Here is a 25,739-nt window from a genome sequence, read left to right on the forward strand (position 1 = left end):
CTGAATGCTTTCAAGCAGCCTTGCTCTCTGGGGAGACCTCTGCTTCTCCCCCTCTGCAGTTCTTCAGGGTGGACAAGAAGCCTCTTTGCTTAATAGTTTATGATTGCACTGCGGATAACTGACTCTTTCCCTGATCTGCCACTGGAAATAGACATTTAGTTTCTACTTATTTACTGCGCCAGACATCCCGCAGAACATCTTTGTGTATATCTTCTCATTAACCCTAATTTACTGTGTGATTTTGGACTGCTTGCTCTCTTTCAGCCCGACTTTCTCCTCTCTGTATTCTGGAGCTGAAGACCTGAGGTCCAGGCTAGGTCTCTCCAGGGGGTGATGGATTTTATTTATCTTGCCTCCCAATACTGAGTCCAGGGTCTAGTTCAGAGTCTACTCAATCAATGTGTGGGTAGTTAGGAAGGAAAGAGAGAAATCTGGAGAGTGAGCCCAGATACTTGGTCTGGAAAAAAAAAGAAGGGGGGCAGAAGTTCTGAGAGTGTATATGAGTGTGTATTGTATCTATATAATAAAGTGTATGTATATGAATGTGGATGTGTGTGTGTGTGTGTAATGAATACTTCTTGGTGGCTTAGTGGGAGCTGGAAGAAGGCTTTGGGGATTTTGTGTCAGAGAGGAAAGCTGTAAAGAGGTCCTGGTTCTCTAAAGTGAGTCACCCAGGGTCATATGGTCTTCTGGTGACAAACTTTGGGCCATAGCTCATAGCTGAAACTGGCTAGCATGGACAGTGCATTAGGAGATTGTTACAAATGGCTTGGGCCTGATGGGGTGAAAATAATCACTGGGAATTGCAACAGGCCCCAGGGAAAGCAGCCCTAAGCAACTGTCTAGCCCCTACCTCCCCTCTGGTAGGATCTGGAGCCTCCTGCTTGCATGCAGCCCCACCCTAGCCCCACACCCTGCTTGTAGGTTTCAAAGGCTGGCCAACTCCCTCCTGGTCTTTCTCAGTGTCCTGAAGAACTTGGTAAGAAGCATATGAAGTGTGGATAACAGTATAGATCTTGGAGTTAGGTAGACCTCTCGTCAGACTTTACTGTGATATTTCATCAATGATGCCTGGTAATTAGGCTGTATCATCTATAGTTTCCTTATAGTTAAAAGGAGAATAAAAAATATACTTTAGAGAGGACATGAAATAGGAAGGGGAAGGCTTGGAGGTATCTGAGAGCAACAGGAAGGACACATTGGGTTGAATATGGTTAAGATACATTGTCTACATGTATTAAATTGTCAAAGAATAAAAGGCATTTAAAATTATCCTTTGTAATTGCTGGGGTTTGCCAGTGGCTTAGCCTAGTTCTAGATTCAGTGCAATACCATGTCTCAAAGGAGTAAGTCAGTGATAGGGCAGGACATCTGATATCCTCCTCTGAACTCCAAACATGCATAGGCACACATACCTGAGCACCCACATGGATGTACAGCATGCATGTGCGCACACACATACACACACACACACACACTTCTGCATACAACTCATACACAAATCTTTTACAGACTCTACGTTGTTAGAAGAATGAGGCTCTTTTAGGTGACAGCATAGCCATACTAAAGTCTTTGCCAGTGGCTTTGAATCAGGGGGTTGAGTTTTATTTATCTCTGTATTTCTTTCTTTCCCTTGGCTCCTCCCATGCTGACGTGCTGCCTAGTGTCTACTAGTGGGTCTAATTATTAAGTCACAATGGGAGCCGGTTAACTGTCTCTTTGTTATTGAACTTGAGGCCAAACCCCCAACAAGCCAAATGCAGCGATCATCTGTGAGAAATCAATTAAAACAGGCAAATTAATAAGAAAAAAAAAGCCAGAAAAAGGAAATTTGTTCAATATGGACACATTGGGAAGAGGGACAAAGAGATCCAGTGACCCTACTCCAAGTCTATATATGGGGTCCTATAGTGAGATTACTGTTTAATAGCCGGCCAAAGATATACACATTTAGCTGTCTTGATAAAGGTGTGGCCCACCCACCCTTTACCCAGCAATATCTGGGCTTCAGTCTCATCCTGACAATAAATCTCTGTCTTGGAGACATAGTCATCCTTCTAGCTGGTGCCTTTTCCTTCTTCCACGGTGAGATTTCTGGGGCTGGGGCATTGCTATTTCTATGGGTTCATCGTTTCAATAATCTGATCGACGGAGAGACACAAATGTGTCTTCAGAATATCTTCATTTCTGCCAGGCTAATTACACCGTGGAATGTTGTTTTTCAAACCGTCATTTGGGGACCCCACAACATTAGCATCGCTCAGATGCTTGTCAGATGTGCAGACTCTTGGAGCCCATTTCACATCTGATGGGAAAGCTCACGGGCTGCACCAAGCTCCCTAGGCAATTCCCATGCATGGTAGTGTTTGAGAAGAGCTGCTTTGAGTGCAACATCGGAAGCTGGGGGAAGCTTCAGACTCCCATTAAGGTAGTGAGCACTGTGACAAAGAACAGGCAGGCAAACAACACTCATAGGAACACATCCTTCTTTCCGTTCTTGCTCATCCAGAAGTGGTTTCCTGGCTCTGCAGAAAGCCAAAGGGCTTAGAATCATGTCTGTAAGATCCATGACAGGAGCAGAGCCAGATGCTCACACGCTCTTTTTATGAGTGTTTACAGAGTCTTGTGACCTGGAGAGACCCCTCCCTTTCAGTTACTGGTCTTAGCTCAGGTGTAAGGTCCAGACTGAAACAGGTGACTTGAGATGACTCTGATTCTACGAGGGGAAGTGAGACCAGACCTAAGCTGGGTCTTCTGCGCCTCTTGGATGTTTCTTTGGTTTCCAGCATGGACATTGGATTTACCAATCAAATAACATGAATCTCACTGAGGGAATGGCCAACCAATGACTGGCCCAACTTGAGATCCATTTCATGGGGAAGAACCTATCCCTGGCACTATTAATGATACTCTGTTATGCTTGCAAACTGGAGCCTAGTGTAACTGTCTTCTGAGAGGCTCCACCCAGCAACCGACTGAAACAGATGCAGAGACCCACAGCCAAATATTAGAAGGAGCTCAGGAAGTCTGTGGAAGAGTTGGGGGGAGGAGTGAGGACCCCAGAGAGGACAGGGGCTCCAGAAGAAGAACAACTAAGTTTACTAACCTGGACCCTTGGGGACTTCCGGAGACTCAACTACAACCAAAGACCATACAAGGGCTGGACCTAGGCCTCCTGCACATGTGCAGCATGGGAGATACTCTTCCACTGGAGCAGGGCTTACCCTGACTCTGTTTCCTGTCTGTGGATCCTGTTCCCCTAACTGCGCCATCTTGTCTGGCCTCGGTGGGAAAGGATGTATTTAGTCCTGTAGTGACTTTAGGTGCTGGGTGGGTTGGAACCTAAGAGGGACCTCCCCCTTCTCAGAGGTGATGGGGAGGTGGGGTGAAAGGAGAGGGGAGACTGGGAGAAGCGGCAGGGCTGCAATCGGGATGTAAAGTTAATAAATGCAGATGTAAAGTGGGAAAAATGATCAACTCTATGTAATAAAATAAAAGTGTAGATTGCCTTTCACTCTTTCTTTGATGAGGCAAATATTCCATAATTATTTGCTTCTAGCTTGCTGTGCACTAGGCCTGCAAGTCTTGAGGATTAAGACAAGTCCTGTTCTGGAGGTGCTTCCTATCTAGAGAGGAAAATGCCATAGGTAAGATTCTTGAGGTGAGTGGGGAGATTTGAGTGTGGACTAGATATTGGATGGTATAAAATCATCATATGAAATGTTTGCTCCCCGAGTTTGAGGACCAGAGTTTAGATCCCCAGAACCCATGTTAAAACCAGGCGTGGCAGCTCACCTGTAATCCCAATAGAGTCTAGGCCAGGACAGAAAGTCCTCAGAGCAAACTGGCAGCAGGATAGACTAGCCAAGTGAGCTCTGGATTCAGTGAGAAGAACTGACCTCGATAGGTAAGGTGGGGAATAATCTAGATAACACTTAATGTCAATCTTGAGCCTTTACGTGCCTTTGCACATATGTGCAGTGTATTCACACACATGGAAACACATGTCCACATGTCCACACCACACAAGCATACACACTAAAAAACCCTCAAATATTGTGATATCCACAACTTCAAGGAGGGCGTGTGTGTGTACTGACATATGTGGGTGCATACGTGTGTGCATGTATGTGTGCATATGTGTGTGTGTTTGTGTTCTTGTGTTCTGTCTACTGCTCCTCTCACTCTCCTGCTCCTCTCACTTGGTTTTATAGCACACACACACACACACACACACACACACACACACACACACACCAATAGAGAGAGAGAAAATAAATACAAGGAAAGGTTAACAATTACTGACTGTCTGGAGGGAATATGCTAATTCAACGTCCTTTAAACTTCCTTATTTATTTCAACACTTTTGCAATAAAAGGAGGGAAGCACCTTGGGGGCGGCACATGAATCGGTCTAGGTCTATGGTGCAGACTACTTGGTAAACACACTTGCAAATATTTGTTTCACAACCATCAAGGAATAACTGAAAAATGTTTCATTTTATTTCATCCTCAGAACTGCCTGGGGCTGGGTCTCACTGGTCACCTCACCATGAATAAACATGAGGTCTAAGGACCCAGAAGTGATGGGCTCACAGCCACCTGGATCAGCTGACACAGCTGGGACTCAGACACACTGTGTTCTTTTGGGCTTTCTGGGGTCTTCCTTAGGAGTCTACATTTTATTTATTGTGCCTCTGTGTGTGTGTGTATTCATGTGTATGCATGTGAGCAGGTGTATGCATGGGAATATGTTATGTATGTGAGCACGTGTATGCATGTGAGCATGTGTGCATGTGACCATGTGTATGTATGTATGTGAGCACATGTATGTGTGTGTGTTATGTGTGTGAACATGTGTATGCATGTGAGCATGTGTATGTGTGTGAGCATATTATGTGTGTGTTCATGTGCATGCATGTGAGCATGTGTATGTGTGAGCATGTGTATGCATGTGAACATGTTATGAGTGTGAGCATGTGCATGTGTGAGCATGTGTATGTGTGTGAGCATGTGCATGCATGTGAGCATGTGTATGTGTGTGAGCATGTGTATGTGAGCACATGTATGTGTGTGAGTGTGTTATGAGTGTGAGCATGTACATGCATGTGAGCATGTGTATGTGTGTGAGCATGTGTGTATGCATGTGTGTATGCATGTGTGTGTGTGGTGCACCTGTGCGTGTGTTGGGTGTGTGAGCATTTGCATGTGAATGCATGTGGAGGCAGAGTGACCACCTTGGTTGTCACCCTCAGAAACACTGTCCACTTTTCAAAGACAGGTTCTTTCATGGGCCTGGAGCTCGATAACTAGGCTAGGCTTGCTGGTCATTGAGTCTCCCAGATGTGCCGTGTCTTCTCCAACTCTAAGATTACAGCTGTGCGCCTTCCTCTGCCCTTTTCCACGAGTTCTGCGGCTAGAACCCATATCCCCAGGCTCGTGAGGAAAGCACTTTATTGACAGAGCTATCTCCCTAGATGCCATGTTTTATTTCTGTTGAGGTGGTTCCCCCTAGCAGAGTAGGAGCTCACAGCCCGGGCAAAGGTTTGCAGGGTGTGGGAGGGGCCCTGCCAGCCCTCCTCTGTTCTTGGGCACTGGCTCTCACTGTACTCCTTCTGAGCTTGCCAGGAGAAGGTGGCAACTGGCCTTGGGAATTTCTTCTTGGCTGATGCCAGGCTGGGTGAACGTAGGCAACAGCCTGCCTGCAGACAGGCTATGTGGGAAGAACACCTCTCAAGGCAGGGAGAGTACATTTTTTGGGTTCACACCATGCACGTCTTCAAATAGAAGGTAGTTCCTTCAGGTTCTGTGCCAGAGGGTGAGTTTTATCATTACCCCCAATATGCCCTAGATAAGCACTCCTTCCTGGCTTCCTGCCAGTTCCTGCTGGAGCTGCCAGAAATCTTAATCACTTTGCTGAAAGGGGCTGCTGCCCCCCCCCCCCGTGATCCCCCAACTAACTGCCAGCTGGCTCCTGTGTGCCTCAGCTGGGCTATCGCTTCCTACACTGGCAGGAAAGGACACTGTTTCTGGACCTACTGTTTTCTGCTCAGCGTCATGTATATGCCTAAGCCTCTTTTCCCCCCAGGAGTTGTTATAGCTCCAAAAAAATAAAAACATATTTATGATGTCCATAGTATCCCCACTTTGCAGCCTGGAACCATGGCCTCAAATGACTCAAAGAACCTCAGATCTTAAAACTGTAGGTAAGTAGATAGGGTCTTTACAGTCCTACTTCAGGTTAAATGAGGTCATTTGGACCTGATTTAGGTGTAGACCCTAAAACAATGTGACCCATGTGTGAAGAAGAAGAAGCAGAAGGAGGAGGAGGAGGATGAAGAGGAAGAGGAGGAGGAGGGGAGGGGCAAGAGGAGGGGAGGGGGAAGAGGAGGAGGAGGAAGAAGAAGAAGATGAGGATAAGAGGGGTTAGAGAGATGACTCAGTTGGTAAAGGACTGGGGTTTAATCCCCAGGACTTAGATTAAAAAAAAATGAAACCAGGCCCAAAATGTAATTGGAAATGGTCCAGTCAATGGGGGGTGGGTCTCTGATCAGCCAGCCTAACTTACTTGGTGGGTTCCAGGCCAATGAGAGACCTTTTCTCAATAACAACCAAAAATATGGATGGCATCTGTGAAATGACACCTGAGGCTGTTTGTTGAACTCTGTGTGCACACATTCTTCTGGTATCAGTCTTTGAGCTAGGATCATGGGTTGTATAAAAAGGAAATCGTGAGCTGACTTACAGCTCTCTACTTCTTGACTGGAGATACAATGTGACTAGCTACCTCCTCAAGTTCCTGTCACCATGACTTCTCCAGCATAAGGGCTGTAACCTCAAACTGTGATCCCAAATAAACCCTTTCTCCTTTAAGGTGCATTTGTCAGATATTAGATGATGCATCATCTAAAGTGACTAAGACAATGATTACTCATTAATCCGGCTGTGCCCCCTTGTGCAACATGATGATGGTGGCAGGGGTTACTTAATTATGACACAATCTCAAGAGCTGTTGCACTGGCAAGAAAGATACACTCAATATGTCTCCATGTTGTACGGATAATACTAAGCCACGGAGGCCATGAGGAACCAGATCAGTTTATAAAACTGAACCTAGAGGATTCTCATGTGGCACCTTCTGGAAAGATCTTCACTTACCTTAACACTATCCTAAAATGTCCAGCTTTGATCTAGGACCGCACCTACCTCTGAGATCAGTAGATTAGTGCTCACACCTTGTTCTGACTTGACTCTGGGGAGCTCTGGGCTTGGGTGGACTTTTGTGAGGGAGGGAGGAGGACTGAGACTTTGTGTATGAGTGGCTTTGCTCCTGGGCCACTGCTTCTACTTGTCACCCCTAAGTGGCTAAGCTGCACATTAGAGGGTCAGGATGTGCCCCAGGCTCCTAGGTACTTACATACACAATACAATGAGCTGAAGGCTAAGGTGCTTTCACAGGAACCCCAGGAGACACTTCTGGAAAGTCCACACTGAAGCAGAATCAGGGAGGTATTTTCTAGACTTGCTGGAATGCTGGGAGGTTGAGTCAGATGGGTCTGGCTGTGACTAGCGACTTGGCCACTTGTTAACTGAGTTATTCATAGAGGATGACTTCACAGCTCTGAGCTACCATGTCTCTGTCTGTAAAACAGGGTCAACAGATACCTACTCCCCAACACTGCTCCATCTATTAGGTGAAATGAATAGGCATGTCCTTTGGGTTCCTTAGAAAATAGTAGTTTCCGGGGCTGGAGAGATGGCTCAGCAGTAAAGAGCACTGGCTAGTCTTTCAGATGCCCTGACTTCAATTCCTACTAACCACATGGCAGCTAACACCCATCTCTGACTCCAGTTCCCCTCTTTTGTCTTCTGTGGACACTACACACATGTGGTCACAAACAGACAAAACACCCATGCACATAAAATAAAAATTAAAAAAAAAAACCCACCAATTCAACCTAACACGATGATTTGACACAATGTGGCTCTACTTCATTAAAGCAATATGAGAGCCCCCTTCCCCAGAGCATCAACTATGAATTTTCCTTATCTGCACTTGATCAAAAACCTGACCCTTGTCGAGTCCAGATAGTATTGAGAAAGAAGTAGTGTAAGGGTCATTGAGTGCTTGCACAGTTCCTACAGAATCATGCCTTTATCCTCTGAGTCTGGGAATCTGGAGCCACAGGCAGTTGAGTCATCTAGGGTTAAGTCAGGGCACAAGGTCTCACGTTAGGTACAGAACTCTGCTTCTATGCTTCCATTTCCCAGTCATGTACAAGTACTGAGTGAGGGAGGTGAGCACTGTGGCTCTCCCAGCACCATGACAACCACTCAGTGACCCAGACGTTACCTAGGATATCAGTGCAGAAGGGAGCCTGCTTGTTTCTCATGGGACATTAGAGGTAAAGGGGGTCCCACAGGCTGTGCAGTCAATGTGAAGAGGGATTAAAAGAGTTCAGAGACGTCACCTGGAGACGTCCTTTATGCGAGAGAACACAAGTACAAGAGTAGCCTTACCTGCTGCCAGACACAAGATTCCAGCTGATCACACAGCACCCACAGAGTGTAACCAGGTATGCAAGGGACCTCCATCTCTGTGTCGGGTCAGAGAGGGCTGTGGAGGCCACAGATGTCACAAAATCATCCTTCTCTCCTGACTGTCAGAATGTGTCATGGGTGCTCCTGTATCAACCTCAGCTTTCAGGTATAGCTCAATGGTAGAGGGCTGGCCAGCAAGCCTAATGCCCTGGCTTCAATCCTTCAGACTGCAAACCTCAACTCAACCTCCAAACATCAACTAAACCTCCATTTCATCTCCCCCACCCACCTATGAGATTACACTTGGTTTAGTGTAGCAATTAGTCAATGATGGTTACCTGGCCGTAGGTTTGCCTTCTCGAATTCCTCTGTTTTCCAAGCCATCCTTAGTCTCATCCACACAGGCCCAGTTCTCATAAGCAGCCTCAACCCCACCCATGAGGCAGCCCTAGGGCTCCCCCTCTCTTGCTGAAGTCAGCCAAAGAAACCTCCCTTACACTCAATGCCAGTGCCATCCCTAGAGGCCTTAGCTGGTGTGAGGATTAAGATTGCTAATTTGACAGGATCTAGAATCACCTAGACAAAACTCTGGGCCTGACTGTAACGGAGTTTTAGACTAGGTTAATTGAGGTGGAAATACCTACCCTAACTGTGGGTAGTGCCATCCCATAGCCTTGGATTCCAGACTGAATGAAAAAAAGAGAAACCGAGTTGAGCACAAGCCGTCTTCTCCCTTTCCTCCCTGACTATGGGTCCATAGCTGACTATGTCACCAGCTGCCATGTGCTCCTGCTACCATGCTGTCTCTGCCACATGGGCAACTTTAAGCCAAAATAAATCCCTCCCTTAAATTCATTTTGTCAGGTTTTTTTTTTCCCCACTGAGATGACTAATACAGTTGTAAGCACCAACATCTTCCAAATGAGATGTTTGTGCCTGTCTAATATTGTTTACAGTGTTACGGTAAAAACTCAGTTAACGCAGATGGGAGTGAATGTTTCAATGTCAAACTGCTATTGATCAGTAAGTATGGTGTAAAATTTGCACATAGTTCTTTTATCCCAGTAAGGGATTTTTAAGATGGACGATTCCTAATGTGATACTGGTTAAGTTTCATGGAAATCCCTTAACCAGGCCCTAGGCCTGGAGTAACCATGAACAAGACTACTTCAGAGATCTGCCTAAAGTTGGAGCTTGCTTTGAAGGAAGAGCCAAATATTTGTGTGAGCCTCAGGAGACTGCAAAACTCTTGAGTACAGGACCCCACCCACACCCTTTCCTGCTGATATACTTTCTTCCCAGAAGGGAGTAGCCAGGGTTTCAGCCAGGCTGGGAGATAAGGCTCTCCAGGCATCGCAGAAGGCAGCTAGCAAGCTATACCTCCCCTTCTCAAATGCCAGGCCTGCATCTAGGCAGCACAGCCTCCAGGGTCAGGCTGTAGCTCTCAAGGGTGGAGCTGGAGGTCCTTGTTTCTGCTCCTTTTACTGCGTCTTGCTCTGAGCCATACAGGAGTCTCATGGGTTCTCAATATCTTTCTCATTTTTTCAGCCCTTCTAGTCAAGACTGTTCATACCCATTCCGTTTTCCTTACAATAGTCTCCTACTTCCTTCCCCTCAAGACTTGAACCAGTGAGCTGGAGAGATTGCTTTTGCAGAGAGTCCTTTTGTAGAGGACGTAGGCTCAGCTCCCACTACCCACAAGGTCAGCTCACATCTGTTTGAATGTCCAGTTCCAGGGGATCTGATGCCATCTTCTGGCTTTCTTGGGCACAGTCTGCACATTGTATGCAGACATACATGCAGGTGAACAGTCAACACACACACACACACACACACACACACACACACACTTTCCTCAGAACTCTCTGCACAAGATAAATTTGTACACCTATCACACTGAATTGAAATTGTCTCACAGCACTCCTCTAAGGGGCTGGACTCTAAAACTGAAGCTCTTTGGTAAATGAAATGGCGATTTTTGTACTGACTTTGGCTGGCTCAGAAAGCAGCAGGTAGTTAATAAACGCTACAACTTTATGTTTTATGTTTCAAAATAAATTAGTAGACTGTTTTTTCTTTCACTATGTTGGTTCCTCTTAGTACCAGGGAGTTGGAATGTCTGACATCAGAAAGTTTTGCACAGTTACGGGGCAGGCCAACCCTTCTCACACAGGCCCTGCTCAACCCTGCTAATGACCAGCGCATGTGAAAAGAATGTCCTTGAGCGGATCCTTATGGTTGGAAAGGAGTGACTCAGAGCTGCTGTGACAGTTTCTCTACCCATCACCAGTGAGTCTCAGCCTGGAAGCTTCTCTTCCAGAAATACTTTCTTTTCAGTTTGCAGATATTTTATTTTTGAAGAGCACATGTTTGTGAATACCTTGAATTATATATATATATATATGGAAAATTGGGCCTATCAACGTTCTTTCATAGAAGTAGAGGAGAGCCTCATAAGGCCTAGCAGCCTATCAGGATTGATAGGTGGTTGGTGGTTTCTGGATGAAGTAGAGACGTTTTCTTCCATGATATAGCTCCCTAGTGGCAGTGACCCAGAACTGCACCTTCTTTGGAGCAGTCCTGCAGGCATCCTGGGATTTTTCAGTGTCTATGACCAGTTTTAGTTTTAGCCCCCACCCCTGTGCCTGATCATGAGACCCAGCACTGCCCAAGTTACTGCGGCTCCTCTACCCCTTGCAAGACTGGGTCACCCACTGTGGCTGCAGCTCAGCTATGGTGCCTGTGACCCCTTGGCATGGGTCTGGATATCTTGCCCTTGCCTTGCTAATTCCATTCCCCAGCAGGCTAGACTCCAGTTCACGGAGAAGGCTCCACTCTAAAACCGACACCCTTCTTGGAGCCAGTGGCCAGCCGCCTTCCTGGCAGTAAGAACTGCTGGCCCCTTTGCACTGTGTAAGCCATGGATATCAGAAATATGATCTTGGAGATGTATTTGGATCTGCTCCGCTCTGTCTGTGGACCAGGACTAAATCAGGGCAGCCTGTCTTCCTGCTGAGTCGTCTGCGAGTACCCAGCATGGCAGTTGGTGTGTTAAATAGGGCAGAGGGAGGGGAAGACCAGAGAGGGAATCTAGATACCCAATTTTGGCTTTTGGCTGGTCGCTCTCTGGGTGATTTGTGTTTTTAGGTCAGTTTGCAGGCACAAGGCCTTCAGTGGCTCTTTCGTTTCTTCCTGTGCAGTGCTAGGTCCCTGTGGAAAGCAATCAGGGTGAAAGTTGGCTGTCTGTTTTCTGGTCCTTGCCTGGTCCTTTCTAGGTGACACCCATCAGGTGGGTTCTGGACTCACTGGGCTACAAGGCCAGGACGTTTGGCAGTGAGCAGGAGAATGTCTTGTGGAGGAAGAGGGGTTTTTGTACAATGCTGCGGGTTGGTTCGCAGCTGCTGTGGAATGGTGGGTATGTTCATCCTGGGGTGGGGGTGTGAGCTGCATTTCTGCCTACCTCCTCTAATAGTTACAAGTGGGGAATTAGCAAGTCTCCTTGGGGCAGTGATCTGAGGCTGGCTGGAACTGCCTGCAACAGTGAGTGAAAATGATAGGTCTGACTTGTGAGTGCAAGGTCCCTCTATTCCTGTGGCCTTCCTTTCAGGACAAACCCTACACTAACCTGTCTCCTCCCTAGCTGGGATCAAAGAAATCATATGATAGAGAACGGTGAGGTACCTCTCAGACTAGGCCTAAGCTACTAGTAAGTAGTCAGCCAGCCAGCCTGCCCACTCACCTGTGCCCCTTTCTCCCTCCTTTCCTCTCTCTCTCCCTGCCTTCCTCTCTTCCTTTCTTCTTCCCTTCCTTCCTTCCTTCCTTCCTTCCTTCTTATGCACTAAAATCCCATTCCTGTCCACAGAGCACACCATGGCTTTAAAACTCTGTAGACGCTTAAACAAACTTCCAGCCTTCTAGTAGGATACACACCATGATTCAGTATATTAGATATTCTACGCTATTTTCCTGCCCTGCTATTTCATGTCAAATTTCCTTATACTTATGTTTAAAAGCAACTAGATAAATTGCTTTTGAACTTTCTTTTTGCGGTCATAGGTGCCTTTCACAATTTACCAAGAGGTAAAGAACCACTCTGTGTCCCCTTGCTCAAAACGCAACCTTCACACAGCCTTGGCAGTGTCTCGGGAGGGGTTGGGACTCTGAAACCCACCACCTGGGCTGAATTAAGATCCCTAGTGTCATGCTGTGAGCATCTCAGGGTCACTAATAAGCCGTTTATTCACAAATACCATGTCGTTACCAACTTTCTGAAATTTTTGGCAGTCAGCATTTGAATTTAAAGACGGACTTAGCAGTTGCTGGGATTCTGCCACTGCTGGTTGGTTATGGTCAGTTGCGGTTTAACCAGCATGTGCTGGCTCATAATCACCCTCTCCTCTGTCCTTCACCTTCCCATTCCTCTCCTCCATCTCTTTTCCTTTCTTTTCTTCTTCCTGTCTTCTTACCCCTCCCCTCCCCCCACTCCTCTTTGCCCTCCATCTCCGTCTCTTCTTCCTCCTGCTGTAGATAATTTACTGTCAGAAGGCATTCAGCTTTGAAAGACACATGCACATTATCAGCTCTGAAGCTTAGCTTCTGCCCAAGGAAGGCCTTGTTTTCTTATTCTCTGATGCCAGCTTGCAAGCCCCCACACAAACGCACCCCCTCCAGGCGTAGTCTTTGCATGGACAGTTGGGCATGAGCTTGTCCACGATCACTTTTCTCCAGTGGGACTCATGGCATGCCCTGCTATGGTGAAGAAAAATGTACACCCAAGACTGACTGCCTTCATTACACTCTGTGGGCTATGTAGATCATTTTCATTCCTTTCTGGTCATAATATAAAAATATTTTCAATACTATTTATGAAAAGGTAGTCATTATTTTCTCAACTTATTCTTCAGTTTTAAAGCAATGGACAGGTTTTTTTTTTTTGAAGACCAAATTCCAACTTTAAGATAGTCAATACAATAAAAATACTCTGGTGTAAACTTAAGTTTTTACTTGCCAAGCAAATTTTAAGCTTTACAGTTCACAATCTGTTTTATTCATAAATTTTAAACACAAACAAAAAAATCTTAGTGGATGGATGTCACATTAGAAAACAGAGTTGAAGTAATGTGAATCCTGTAGTTTCATCTTTACAGTCGCTGCCCTGTCACGTTTATTTTTCGCTCCCTGTTTAAATGTGAGAATGGGTATTAAGTACCAGGAGGGTTGGAGACACAAAATGTGTCTGAGAGAGCAAGAAGGATTCTGAGTCACTACATGCTCACTCCCATGAGGAACACACATTCATTTTTCCTGAGCTCCCAGACTGCGTAAGTAACATGTGCGTGAGTGTGAGAAAGCATGTGCTGTAGCACACATGTGTAGTGATCAGGGGATGACCTCAGGGGTTGGTCCTAGACTTTTTTTTACACCTCACTTGAGACAGGTTCAGCTTTAGATGGGGTTCTGGGGATTTGAACTTAGTCCTTATGGTTTTTGTGACAAACACTTTATCCACTGAACCTGAAGCTGATGTTGACGTCAGTTTTTTGTCCTCAGCATTATGGGTTCCCTGGTGCATTGCTGTAGGACGCTTCTGTGAACAACAGGATGATTATAGCACTCCTGACCTCTGTCTGCTGGATGCTGGAGAAGTCTTCTCTCTAGGATCTACAGTGAAGAATGCTTCCGGACACTGCTGGATGTTCCCAGGAGGGCAAAGTCACACCACTGAGAGATATTGTTAAAAGATGCTCACTTGCTGGAAGGATCCTGGTGGCCTTGCAGTTTCCCAATAAGGACATTGTACCAGCCCCACACTGACAAATGGATTTACATACTACAGAGAGGACTCTGCTTTCCTGGGGCCAGAAGCCCCTGACTCTCATCCTATTTCCTGAGGTCACCCGCTGATAATCAGCACTAGTGCCTTCAGCTTTTAGATAAACCAGACCTGAGAAAACATCAGGATGAGGAAATTGAGAAAAATCCAGATAGTGCAAAGACATGGGGGAGGGGCTCAGGTGGGGTGGAGGAGGCCAAACCTCCTTGGCATGGACTACTTCTAAATCCCAAGTCTCATTGGCAATAGAGACTGACAATAGAAAGGGTGACTGCAGTCTGGTGTAGTTACACAAGGATATCAGCAAAGAGAATGGATGCACTACAGCTATATGCAAATGCATGGGTGGCCTTCAACTCCAGAGGCTGGTACAAGAGCATGAAGAAAAAGTCCCCAACAGGCAAAGTGGCACATTATGCCTTAAGTTTGTGAAAATTCTTTGAGGGCTTATGATACAGACTCTTCCCTTCCTCCCTTTTCCCTCCCTCTGCCTCACACTGCCTTTTGTGAGACAGAGTTTCACTCTATAGCTCAAGTTGGTCTCAAACTCACAGCAATCCTCCTGCATCAGCTTCTCTAGTGCTGCAACTACAGGTATGATGTCCTTCTAATTAATGTGTGTGTGTGTGTGTGTGTGTGTGTGTGTGTGTGTGTGTGTGTATCTGTATATATAACATAAATATATAATGTATATTTCAGTTAAAAAAACACAATAATCAGGGCATAGAAGCAGGGAAAGCTGGATCCACTGTGAACCTGGGAATAAAGGTCATTATCTTGGTCAGGAGGGTGCTTCCTGGCCATGTGTGATTTGGTGCTTCAGATTCTTTTCTCTCTCCAGCCCTCCTTCCTCATATCCAGACTTTGATTCAGGGTTCAGATTAAAGAACACCTCCTCCAGAAAAATGTGTAGGCTTCCCTCTGCTGTAGACCAGACCTTGGCTCCCTCTGCTCACTGTCGTCTGACTACCCTGGACTCCATTATATCTGTGACCGCACTGTAATGATATAATAATCTGGGTAATTTTCATACACCTTTCTGAGCAGATTATGTTTATCCCGGGTCCCACATCAACTTTCACATTTCCTAACACCCAAAAAATTTCTGGAAGTGTTAACGGGATAGATGGGTGGCTGACACTTTCTTTCTCTCTTTGACCTTCTTTCTGCAGACTCATTTTATGTAGGTTTCCATCTCATATAGAAAATTCTGACTGAAAAGTGGAAACAGCATCAATTCTGTTTTGGACCCTAGTCTTTTTTTTTTTTAAATAAGCATATTTTAATAATTTATTTGGCGTACATGATTCGTTTTCATCTTAATGTTAAACAATGCAAAGTGAATCATAGACATTTTAGGTAGACCTGGCTGTTAGCTCTGCTGCATATCATGGGTTCTTTTGCAGATTATGCTGCTGATAGTTCCTTCTTCCTTTTGGCTTTTTAAAAAATTATTGGATATTTTATTTATTTACATTTCAGATGTCATCCTCTTTCCCCATTTCCACTCCCTAGAATCCCCTATTCCATCCCCCTCCTTCTTTTTGCTTTGATACCATTTTAATTATATGCATGTATTAAGGTCAGTTCTAGGTTGAGGGTCTAGCAATACAATAGATGCAAATAGTCAAGGAACAAGCAAGACAATAAACACAAATAGTCAAAGAAAAAGCAAGGCATTAAACCCAATTCCATGAACACTCCCGTGATCACTGTTTCTAAGGGCTTATCAGAATGACCAAAGTATCAGAGCCAACTTCCCTGTCCTAGCCCAAGGTCACTTTCATGTCTGAAATTACTTCCTCGTTCTAGCCTAAAATTTAGATTCCTGTCTGAAATTACTTCTTTATTCTAGCCTAATGATTTGCTGAAGGAAGCAGAGGCAAGAGTTTGAGGCCAGCCTGGGCTACTACACATTTTAGGAGTGTCAGTGGCACAATCGGTTAGCGCGGTACTTATATGGCCCTTAGTCTTAACCCTTTGTCTCCCCCACTTTTTTGTACAAAGATAGACCAAGAGATTGATAAAAACTATCAGTACATTCTAAAATTCTCCCTCTGCTTCTGCAAGATTTAAGCCGGTCTAACACCTCCAGGCTGACTCTCTGATGTGGGCAATGTCATGTACTCTGTGGGTGCATATTTATTCTCTCTTTTGACAGACATGGTAAACAGCATGAAAGTGACCATCAGTGCTGTTGCTACAAACTGACCTGCCTCATCTAACTTCATTTATATCTTAACATTTTAAGTACAGAAGTCAGTAAAAACACAGAGCATTAAGAGTAAGATGATCGGGGCCAGAGAGATGGCTCTGTGGTTAAGAGCACTGATTGCTCTTCCAGAGGTCCTGAGTTCAATTCCCGGCAACCACATGGCGGCTCACAACCATCTGTAATGGGATCTGATGCCTTCTTCTGGTGTGTCTGACACACCAGTGTACACATATACATACAGCAAATAAAATCTTAAAAGTCAAACAAACTGCCTTCTCCATAAAAAACAAAAGCAAAAACAGACAAACAAAAAGAATAAGATGATCTAAGCAAAATACCAGCATTATACATGGCACATAAAATGTCAGCAAGCAGAAGTAACTAATATGAAATTAATAACCAATTTAGGCTATAAAATAATAAATTCAAAAGAAAAGCCATTTTTCCGTAAGAGGAAAAAAAATTCTGGAATTTTCTGGTACATACCCAACTAGTAAGTTATTGATTCTCAATTTTTTTGGAGCTCTCTAGTTGTTTTTAAGATTTGTTTTTATCTGTGTGTGTGCACGTGCATGCGTGTGTGTTAGCTAGTTTTGTTAACTTGACACAGTCTAGAATCATTTGGGAACAGGGAACTTGAGCTGAGAGAATGCCACCAGATTGTCCAGTGGGCAAGCCTTGGGTCATTTTCTTGATTTATGGTTGACATGGGAGAGCCTAGTTCATTATGGGTAGTTCTGGGCTGGTGGTCTTTGATGCTGTAAGAAAGCAGGCTCAGTAGTCCAAGAGGAACAGGCCATTAAGCCCTGTTCTTTCCAAGCCCCTGCTTCATAAAGTACCTGCTCCAGGATCCTGATTTCTCTTCATGATGGACTGTGATTGGGTCATACAAGCTGAATAAAACCATGTCCTCTCCAGTTACTTTTGGCGTTTTGTCATAGTGAGAGAAACCATGACTAAGACTGTACACATGTAAGTGTCAGAGTGTGTGGAGGCCAGAATAGAGTGTCAGATCTCCCAGAACTGGAGGTACAGACAGTTGTGAGTCAGCTACCTGATGTGCATTCTGGGAGCTGATTGTGGGCCCTCTGGAAGAACAGCAATCACACTTAACCATTGACTATCTTTCCAGCCCCAAGTATATCCTTGTGGAAAGAAAAGTCTAAGTCTCTGGTGGATATAGAAGTTCAAGTCTGTGACCTTAGTGCTCAGGAGGATCTCAAGGTTGAGCTAGCCTGGGCTACACAGAACCTGTCTCCAAATCCAGCCATGCATCCATCCATCCATCCATCATTCACTCATCCATCTATCTACTCATGCATTCATCAATCCATCAATCAAAAATTTAAAACAATCTGGGCCAACAGATCTTCATGACGGTGGGCACAGAAGCAAACCCCTATCAAATTTGGTCAAATTGTCCAGTTACTTCACTCCCACCATTTATTGATCTAACACACTATTCATCCAGGAACCTGGACCCCATCTGTCTGATGGGGCATATAAGTCTATCCTTGGACATCTGTGTAGTTTATGAAACTATAGACTAAACAGATAGACTAATGGTGGCTCCTTCAGCTCAGAAGAAAAGCTTTGTCAGAAAACTTAAAGACTAGGAAACATGCAATGACATCTCTGCTTTAGACAGGACTAGAAATAGGACTCAGATTCCCTTCTCTTGGGAGAGAGCAAAGGGATTTCACAACCCCAATAAGATGGGAGTGTTTGATTGCACACCACACTCGGGACGACAAATTAAAATTCAAATGAACCCTTAGGAAGATCCCAAGTCTTTCAGATCATTGTCTGCTGAAAAAAAAAATCTCCCAGTGTCCACATGACACCTGCAAGAGGCTTCACTGCCAGTTACAGAGGCTTTTTGTTTTTTTAACTCCATCTATTCTCAGAGCAGCTTTTTGAAAATTCAGTCCCTTTTACGAAGTGCTACACAGCTCTGGGTACCTTGGGAGCCATGTATAGAACCACTTCATGAGCTCTGGAGCAGATTCCATCCCACATTGTCAATCTCTGCAACACAGTCAAGAAAAAAATCCACTGCCATTTCTAGAGAAAAGACAAACACTTACCTGTTCCCGCGCCTTGTCCACAGGCACTTGACTGGATAAAGATGCATAATACCAGGAAAATGGAGATTTGGAGGGCATTTCCCATGTCTCTTGTCTCACCCGGGGTCTGAGGTCTTCTTGCTAATGCCTAGAACTAAAGAGATCAGAATGCTTCATGGTACTCAGTTGGGGAAGGCCCCCATTAATTATTAACCTTAAAACACGTTACCTAGTATTTGAACACTTTCTTTGCCTCCCCCAGTCCAAATCTAGCAATATCTAGATTGATCTACAGAAGTACTTGATAAATTTTGGAAATAAAACACCTCACCAGGTCGTCTTTCCTCTTGAGCCAAGCTCATAGTTCAGACTCAATCAATTGAAAGTTAGTGTGTTGTGTTTGGACATTTGATCAAAGGTCAGCTAGGTGACCTCTGTATTATTGCCTACATTCTCCTCTAAAGCACTTGAAGGGGAGGAGGTGTCATGGTCCTGGTCTTTCTAGTGGCTTGTTGACCCTAAAGAGAGATAAAAGCCCCCACCCCCATGGACTCTGCTTCCTGTTGAGTTCAGCTCTGTTTCAGGCACCTGTGGTGTAATTGTGGTGGAACAGCATTTCTATAGCTGAAAGAGGAGCTGGAACCTGGTGAGCTCAGGTTAAGAAGGAACTGGGTGAGAAACAAGGACCAGAGTCTTGCTGAAGGCCCTGCTGAGAGATACCTGAGGCTAAGCTCACTCACTGGGTTACTTAATGTCTGAAGCAAGGTCATTCAGCAGAAGCATGCAGGGAGGAGGCTGTGGTGCACAGCTCTTGCAAGAGTTCTTGGCTCTCTAGTGCGATTTACATTTTATTTATTGATTTAGTATGGACACAGTGAACAAATGAATAAGTGCTGTGTGTTGAACACCACTGTGTACCAGGCGCTGTTGTTGACTTTAAAGATAATTAAGTGAATACAGTAGGCACGCACTACAGCCCTGCTGGAGTTTATGTGCCATAGGGAATGTGTGTGTGAAAAGAATTGTACATGGAAAGCAGAGATGCATGTGTGAGAGCTATTTGGCTGGGAACGTAGCTCAGTTGGTAGAGTGTTTGCCTAGCAGGCATGAAGCCCCAGGCCGGATCCCTAACACAGTGGCTTTGGTGGCACATGCCTATAGCCCCAGATCAGGAGGAGGCAGGGGTGCCAGGAGTTCAAGGTCATTTCTGACTACACAGTGAGTTCAAAGTCAGCCCGTGCTAGATGACACCTGGTATCAAAGAATAAAGTAAAAATAAAGACGTAACAGGGATAATGGAGAAGGCAGTAGTTTTAAATAGAGTGGTCAGAGTGAATCTTGCTCAGAAATCGAACTCGAACCCAAGAACTGAGGGAAGTGAAAGGGTCAGTTGGAGAAAAAGAGTTTGAGACCGTTAGGGCAAAGGTCCTGAGGTTGGAACATGTCTGGTGTGTTCTAAGAACAGAAAGACAGCCGGTGAGCACGGAGGTTTCTCTGAAGCTTTTACATGAGAGACTCAGACACTCAGAACAAAAGAGCAAAGAATTTGATCTGTGTTGTTTTGCATGTAAGCAAGAGTACAGAGGAGAGCGGACTGAAGAGTGATTGACCCAGGGAGCTTCCATGGGGGCTGGTGTGATGTAGCCGTGGGCCTGGACGGGGGCTGGGCCGTTTGTTATTGGAAGTGGAACTACTAAATTCCTTGGATTGCTAGGAGGGAGGAGGTAAGAAGAGAGTGAAGAATGACTTCGAGGCTTTTGGTTTCAGCAAATAGACTATTGGAGTTACCATCCACGGAGACAGGGAGGCTATGAGTGAAAGGAGTCCGGTGGAGGGGACGGTGAGCAATTCAGATTTTGCTCTGTGGCGTCTGAGTTGGCTCTTAGACACTCCAGTGGACGGTGGAAATGGTTAGCAAACAGACAAAGTGCCAACTGTTGTCTGCTAATGACTGACTTAAAAGCTCTCTGAAGGAGCTGGAGAGACAGCTCCGGGAGGAAACTGCTTGCAATGCAAGCACAAGGACCTGAGTTTGATCCCCTAAATCCACATTTTAAAAGAGCCAGACACAGAACATGTTCTTGTAATCCTAGTGCCTGGGAGGCAGAGCCAGGCTGATCACTGGGACTTGTTGGGAAGCCAGCCTTGCGTAATTAGAAAGCTGTGGGTCCCAGTGAGAGATTCAGGGAGAGTGAGAGAAAGACAATGGGTGCCAGCACTTGGCTCCCACAAGCATGTGTGCATGCAGCTGTGAATGGTCTTGACCCCAACCCCGAACCTGTGTGCTCTGTGGCTGATCTTCCTTCCTGAAACATGGGGGGGGGGCATCCTGATTCCCAAGGAAGGACTGGTTTCTGGATATTGGGGTGTCTCCTTCCTGATTTTCATGGTTAAGCAGGATCTGAAACTTCCACTTTTTTCACACTAAGCATTCAAATCTTCAAACCCCTAAGACCATTTGGCCTCCCGTCTGTCTTCCACCACCCTTCTCTCCTCTCCTGTTTTCTGGATATTGCAGCAATCACTCCCACCCCCCACCTCACTCTGCAGGTAAACTTACGAAATACAGTGAGCCTGCCTGCCTCCTGGCTCTGCTTTCTGTGCAGAATGTTAGTAACACCAGCGGCATCTATTGTCTTATGTCTAAGGTGGGGATAGCATGGCCTGAGATAATATTTTAAGATACTCACTTACTGGAGAAAGCAAAATAAATCTACATAGTGTATGTATTCCTAAACCATGAGATCCCATTTAGGGAACCACTAACCGACCAAGGCCAGCAAAGGGTTAAATCTCTTTTTTAATCATTTGAATTTTATATATAAAGTGATATACATATAATACATATATTACATATAATGCATTTAATCAAATATACCCCCTTTCCCTCTCCTCCAATATCTACAACCACCATTACTTCCTAATTGCATGTGCTCTTTCTTAAAATCTCACTAAGTCTAGTTAGTGTTGTCTATATATGGACAAATGTTAGGCATTCTACTGGAGCAAGGGGATCCTTCCGGGGCTACATCCCCAAAGAATACTGATTTTCTCTCCTTCAGCAGCCACCAGCTACAGATAGCTCCACAGACATTACTGGCTGCTGCTGTTGCTCTTGGTTATCCACCAGAACTTGATGGGAAGATTCTGTTCCTGACGGTACCACATGCTTGAATCCTAGGACATGGAGAAACCAAGCTGGGCTAAAATGTTTTAAAGGGACACAAAGGGATCTTCTACCTTCCCATCACTGGAAAGACAGCATCCCAAACTTAGAGGTGTGGGCAAATGGAGACTTGCCCCTGGGGTTGAGAGCAGAGGGGATGGTCCCTTGCTTTGTAGAAACCCTGGGAGCTGGTCCGACCCTAGATGGACCATCTAGGGTCATCTCTGTGCACCATCATGCAGAAGGCCATTCCTGGCTTCAGATGAGCTGTAGACAGCAAATGTGCTTGTGTGTCAGTATTTGTGGACTAAGAGTCACACCTCTATAGACAAGTCCATGCTGAGTGTTAGAGATACATATGTAGGGTGAGTGCTTTGTTCATAAAAGAGGTACAGTAAATAGCAGTGACTTATTTTGGAGGCAACATGGTCCATAGTCAAGAGCCAAGGATGAGAATCAGGTCTGGGTTCAAATCCTTGGTCTTGTACTTACTAGCCGAGTGCCCTTGGGTAGTGTTCTGACCTCTAGTTATCTTCAGCTCTACAGTGGGACTAATGTCTCTCTAATCTGATTAAGTGACGAAGTGCATGTGAGGTACTCAGCAGCCCTAGTAATAATGGCAATGACAGCATTAGTGTGTGTGTGTGTGTGTGTGTGTGTGTGTGTGTGTGTGTGATTGAGGATAGAGGTTGCTATTAGATTTTTTTTTTTACATACTCTCTACCTTATGTATTTTTTGATTTTTAGACTGGGTCTCCCATTGGACCTGTAGCTCATAGATTGAGCAAGATTGGATGGCCACCAAGCTTTAAAAATCACACCTCCACCTCCCTAGTGCTGGGAGTACAGGCATATGTGCTTTTTTTTTTTTTAAACTAACATGGATGCTGGAGATCTGAACTCAGGCCCTTATGCTTGAACAGTTGGATCTCAATGTCTTGGCCATCTCCCTAGCCCCTATTATTTTAAAAATGCTTTTAAAGTCACCCAGAGGATCAAGAGCAAAAATATGAGAGTGCTACAAAATGAACATGAAAGGGGCAGGAAAGCAAAGGCTCCACCATCCAACTGCTCCCGTGGCCACAGTCAACAGAGAAAACACAGAGAAAGCTATGGGCTCATCCTAGGAACGGGGTGAACTTCTCCTGAGCTGGAGTAAGAGCTACAGCCCAGACACTGACTCAGAGAGCTGCTTGGATGCACAGTCAGTGGATGGAACCAGCTGAGCCTCCGAGTTCCCTTTGTGCGACATTGGGAGATTTATTTTGTGTGTGTGTGCTTATACGGCTCTATGACAGGTGAGCAAATAAATGTCCACATGCTGGGGGGTGTCCAACATAACCTATGACGACAGTTGCAAGAGGATGATGTGCCTGTGTTAGAAAAACAGAACCGCTCCTGGACATGGAGGGCCTGACTATAATGTCTTAGACACCTTCAATGTATACAATCAATAGATCCATTCAGCTTTTTCCATGCCTAGGAAAAGACAGCCAGCCTTCCTTCCTTCCTTTTTCCCTGCCTCCCTCTCTCTCCCTCCCTTCCGCCCTCCCTTCCTCCTTCTCTTCTTTCCTCCTCCTCCTCCTCCTCCTCTTCCTCCTCCTCCTCCTTTTCCTTTTCTCCTCCTCTCTTTTCTACCGGACTCTGGGTCTCCTATGTCTCAGGCTATAGCTTGAACAGATGACTTGAACCTCTTACCTTCATGCCTCAACCTTCCAAGTGCCAGGGTTACAAGTGAGTGGCATCATGCCAAGTTTATGTCCCACTGGACCAAGAACTCAGAGTGTCACGACTTCTCTCCCTGGCCTCTGTCCACTCAGCTCCCTCTCCAGTCCTCCCTAGCAGTCTCCTGCCAACTTTTCCCATGAGCTGGGGTGACAGCGGGCCCCTAAGAGACTACAACCATCATCCACTTTTTCTAACACAGTTCTTCAAAGACCATTCTAATTTGGGCAACACTGCACTCTGGTTTGTAGAGTAATGTTTTTTATCATTAGGCTTTTAAAATGTTCCCAGTTCTAGCTGCCTTTTAATTTGAAGAGCTTCTTAAAGAAATGCTAATTTCAAGAGTGTGGTGTTTGGTGACCTGAAATTAATCTTTTTTTTCTTTAGAATCACGGTGATAAGAAAACTAATCAGGAGGCAAGAAATAAATACTCTGTGGAGCTGAAGAGGAGCAAACCCCAGAGGAGGGAAGGCAGGACGAAGTTCAACTACAAGGGAAACCATGTATCATGTCCACATGTGTGCATGTGAATACACGTGTGTGAATTCAACCTTAGATGTGATTCCTCTGCACTCTACAGTTTGTGTTTTGAGACAGTCTTTCACCAAACTTGAATTAGGCTAGGCTGGTTGGTCAGAGAGCCTCAGGGATTCTCCTGCCTCTATTTCTCTGGCACTGGGACTGGAACCTCCCACCCCAGGCTTTTTTATGTGAGTTGTAAGGCTTGAACCCATTCCTTATGTTTGAGTCAAGTACCTGATTGACCAAGCAGTCTTCCCAGCCTGACTGTACCCTCTCCTGTTCTTGTTTGGTTCCTGGTTGCCTGGGATGATCCTGGGAGTAAACGACCAAGCTTTTATTGGGTCACCGATTGATCTGGGTGAACATTCTCATATTATGTGAGCAAAAACAAGCAAAGGGCAGCCAAGCACACAGGAAAACCTCATCGGTGGCATTGGCAGGGAACCTGGCCTCACTTGAAAAAGAACTGAACTGGAATTTGCCCCTTCCCTTATCAATGTTAGGAAACAAAGAAAAGGAGAGTAAATAAATGGGGGTGGGGGGCATGCATGCATAGCCTGTTTTAGACTACTTAAAAGAATGAGGTGGTGTGAGCATTCAAGCTACATATATATATATGTATATGTATATGTATATGTATATGTATATATATATATATGTATATATATATGTATATATATATTTGTTAATTTGTAAATGTGTAGATACATATGGGTATCCATGGCACATGTGGAGAGATCAGAGGTCAAATTGTGAGAGTTAGTTCTCTCCTTCTCCCCTTTGGGTTCTGTTGGTTGAATTTAGGTCACTAGGCTTGGTGTCAGTATCTTAGCCCTGTGAGCCATCTCAGAGCCCTCTGAACTCACCATTTTGAGCATTTTCAGCAGCCATTTATTCACCTAAGGGGTTCACCCTGGCCAGTAGGCATGCCTTCATATCAGCTGTCTTCTAACTGGTTGTGTGAGCTGAGGTGAATTCTGTAACACCCCACCCCTTAGCACTGAAGGAGGAGAGGGCTAAGACCCCTCCCTAAGCTCATTTGCAGACCTGGGTCAGACCATTGACTCCTCCTATCAGGACGTGAAACAACCAGAAAAACAAACAAACAAACAAAAACAACAACAACAACAAACAAACCAAAAAACAGAGGAATAGCTCCAACCTTCAAAGTTCCAGCAGTTTGTTTTTGGGTTTAGGTCGGTGGCTCTGAACCTATTGGTCGTGACTCATTGAGGGGGTCACATATCAGATACCAACATTAGGAGTCATTACAGCAGCAAAATTGCCATTATGGAGTAGCAATGAAACCAGTCTTTAGGTTGGAGATGACCACAAATGAGGAGCTGTACTACAGGGTGGCAGCATTAGGAAGGCTGAGAACCACTGCCATAGGTCCTATGTGCTAGTGATGCATTTTATGATTTCCACAGCCCCAGGAGAATGGAAAGCCTCTCCCTGTATTCGCTCTTTGTGTTATACTTACAAGCAAAGGGGAGCAGATGATGTCCCCACTGCTTTGAGCAGTGACGATTGCTGCCCGCTAGGGTTTTCTGAGTTCTTTGAAGGAGAGAGGGTGCAGTGTAGAATTTGTGGTACACCTTCTCTGCATTTTCTATCTGAGTGAGAGCTGCTTGTACTTGGGGTCCTGGGTCCTTCAGAGACCAGCTGAGG

At 45.2% G+C, this 25,739-nt stretch overlaps 1 protein-coding gene across 2 annotated transcripts in view; it reads right to left on the reverse strand.

The window, feature by feature from the left end:
• The window catches only part of Lipc (lipase C, hepatic type), a 130,242-nt gene extending 111,428 nt beyond the window's left edge, over positions 1 to 18,814 (reverse strand). For both annotated transcript variants that reach the window (XM_076926234.1, XM_076926233.1), the window contains exon 1: positions 18,676 to 18,814. In XM_076926234.1, coding sequence (XP_076782349.1) covers positions 18,676 to 18,760 — 85 coding nt within the window. In that variant the 5' untranslated portion in view covers positions 18,761 to 18,814. The remainder of the gene's footprint in view (positions 1 to 18,675) is intronic.
• Positions 18,815 to 25,739: the final 6,925 nt, after the last annotated feature.

This window comes from Arvicanthis niloticus, chromosome 27 (assembly GCF_011762505.2).
Source record: "Arvicanthis niloticus isolate mArvNil1 chromosome 27, mArvNil1.pat.X, whole genome shotgun sequence".
In the NCBI taxonomy this organism is placed as follows: Eukaryota; Metazoa; Chordata; class Mammalia; order Rodentia; family Muridae; genus Arvicanthis; species Arvicanthis niloticus.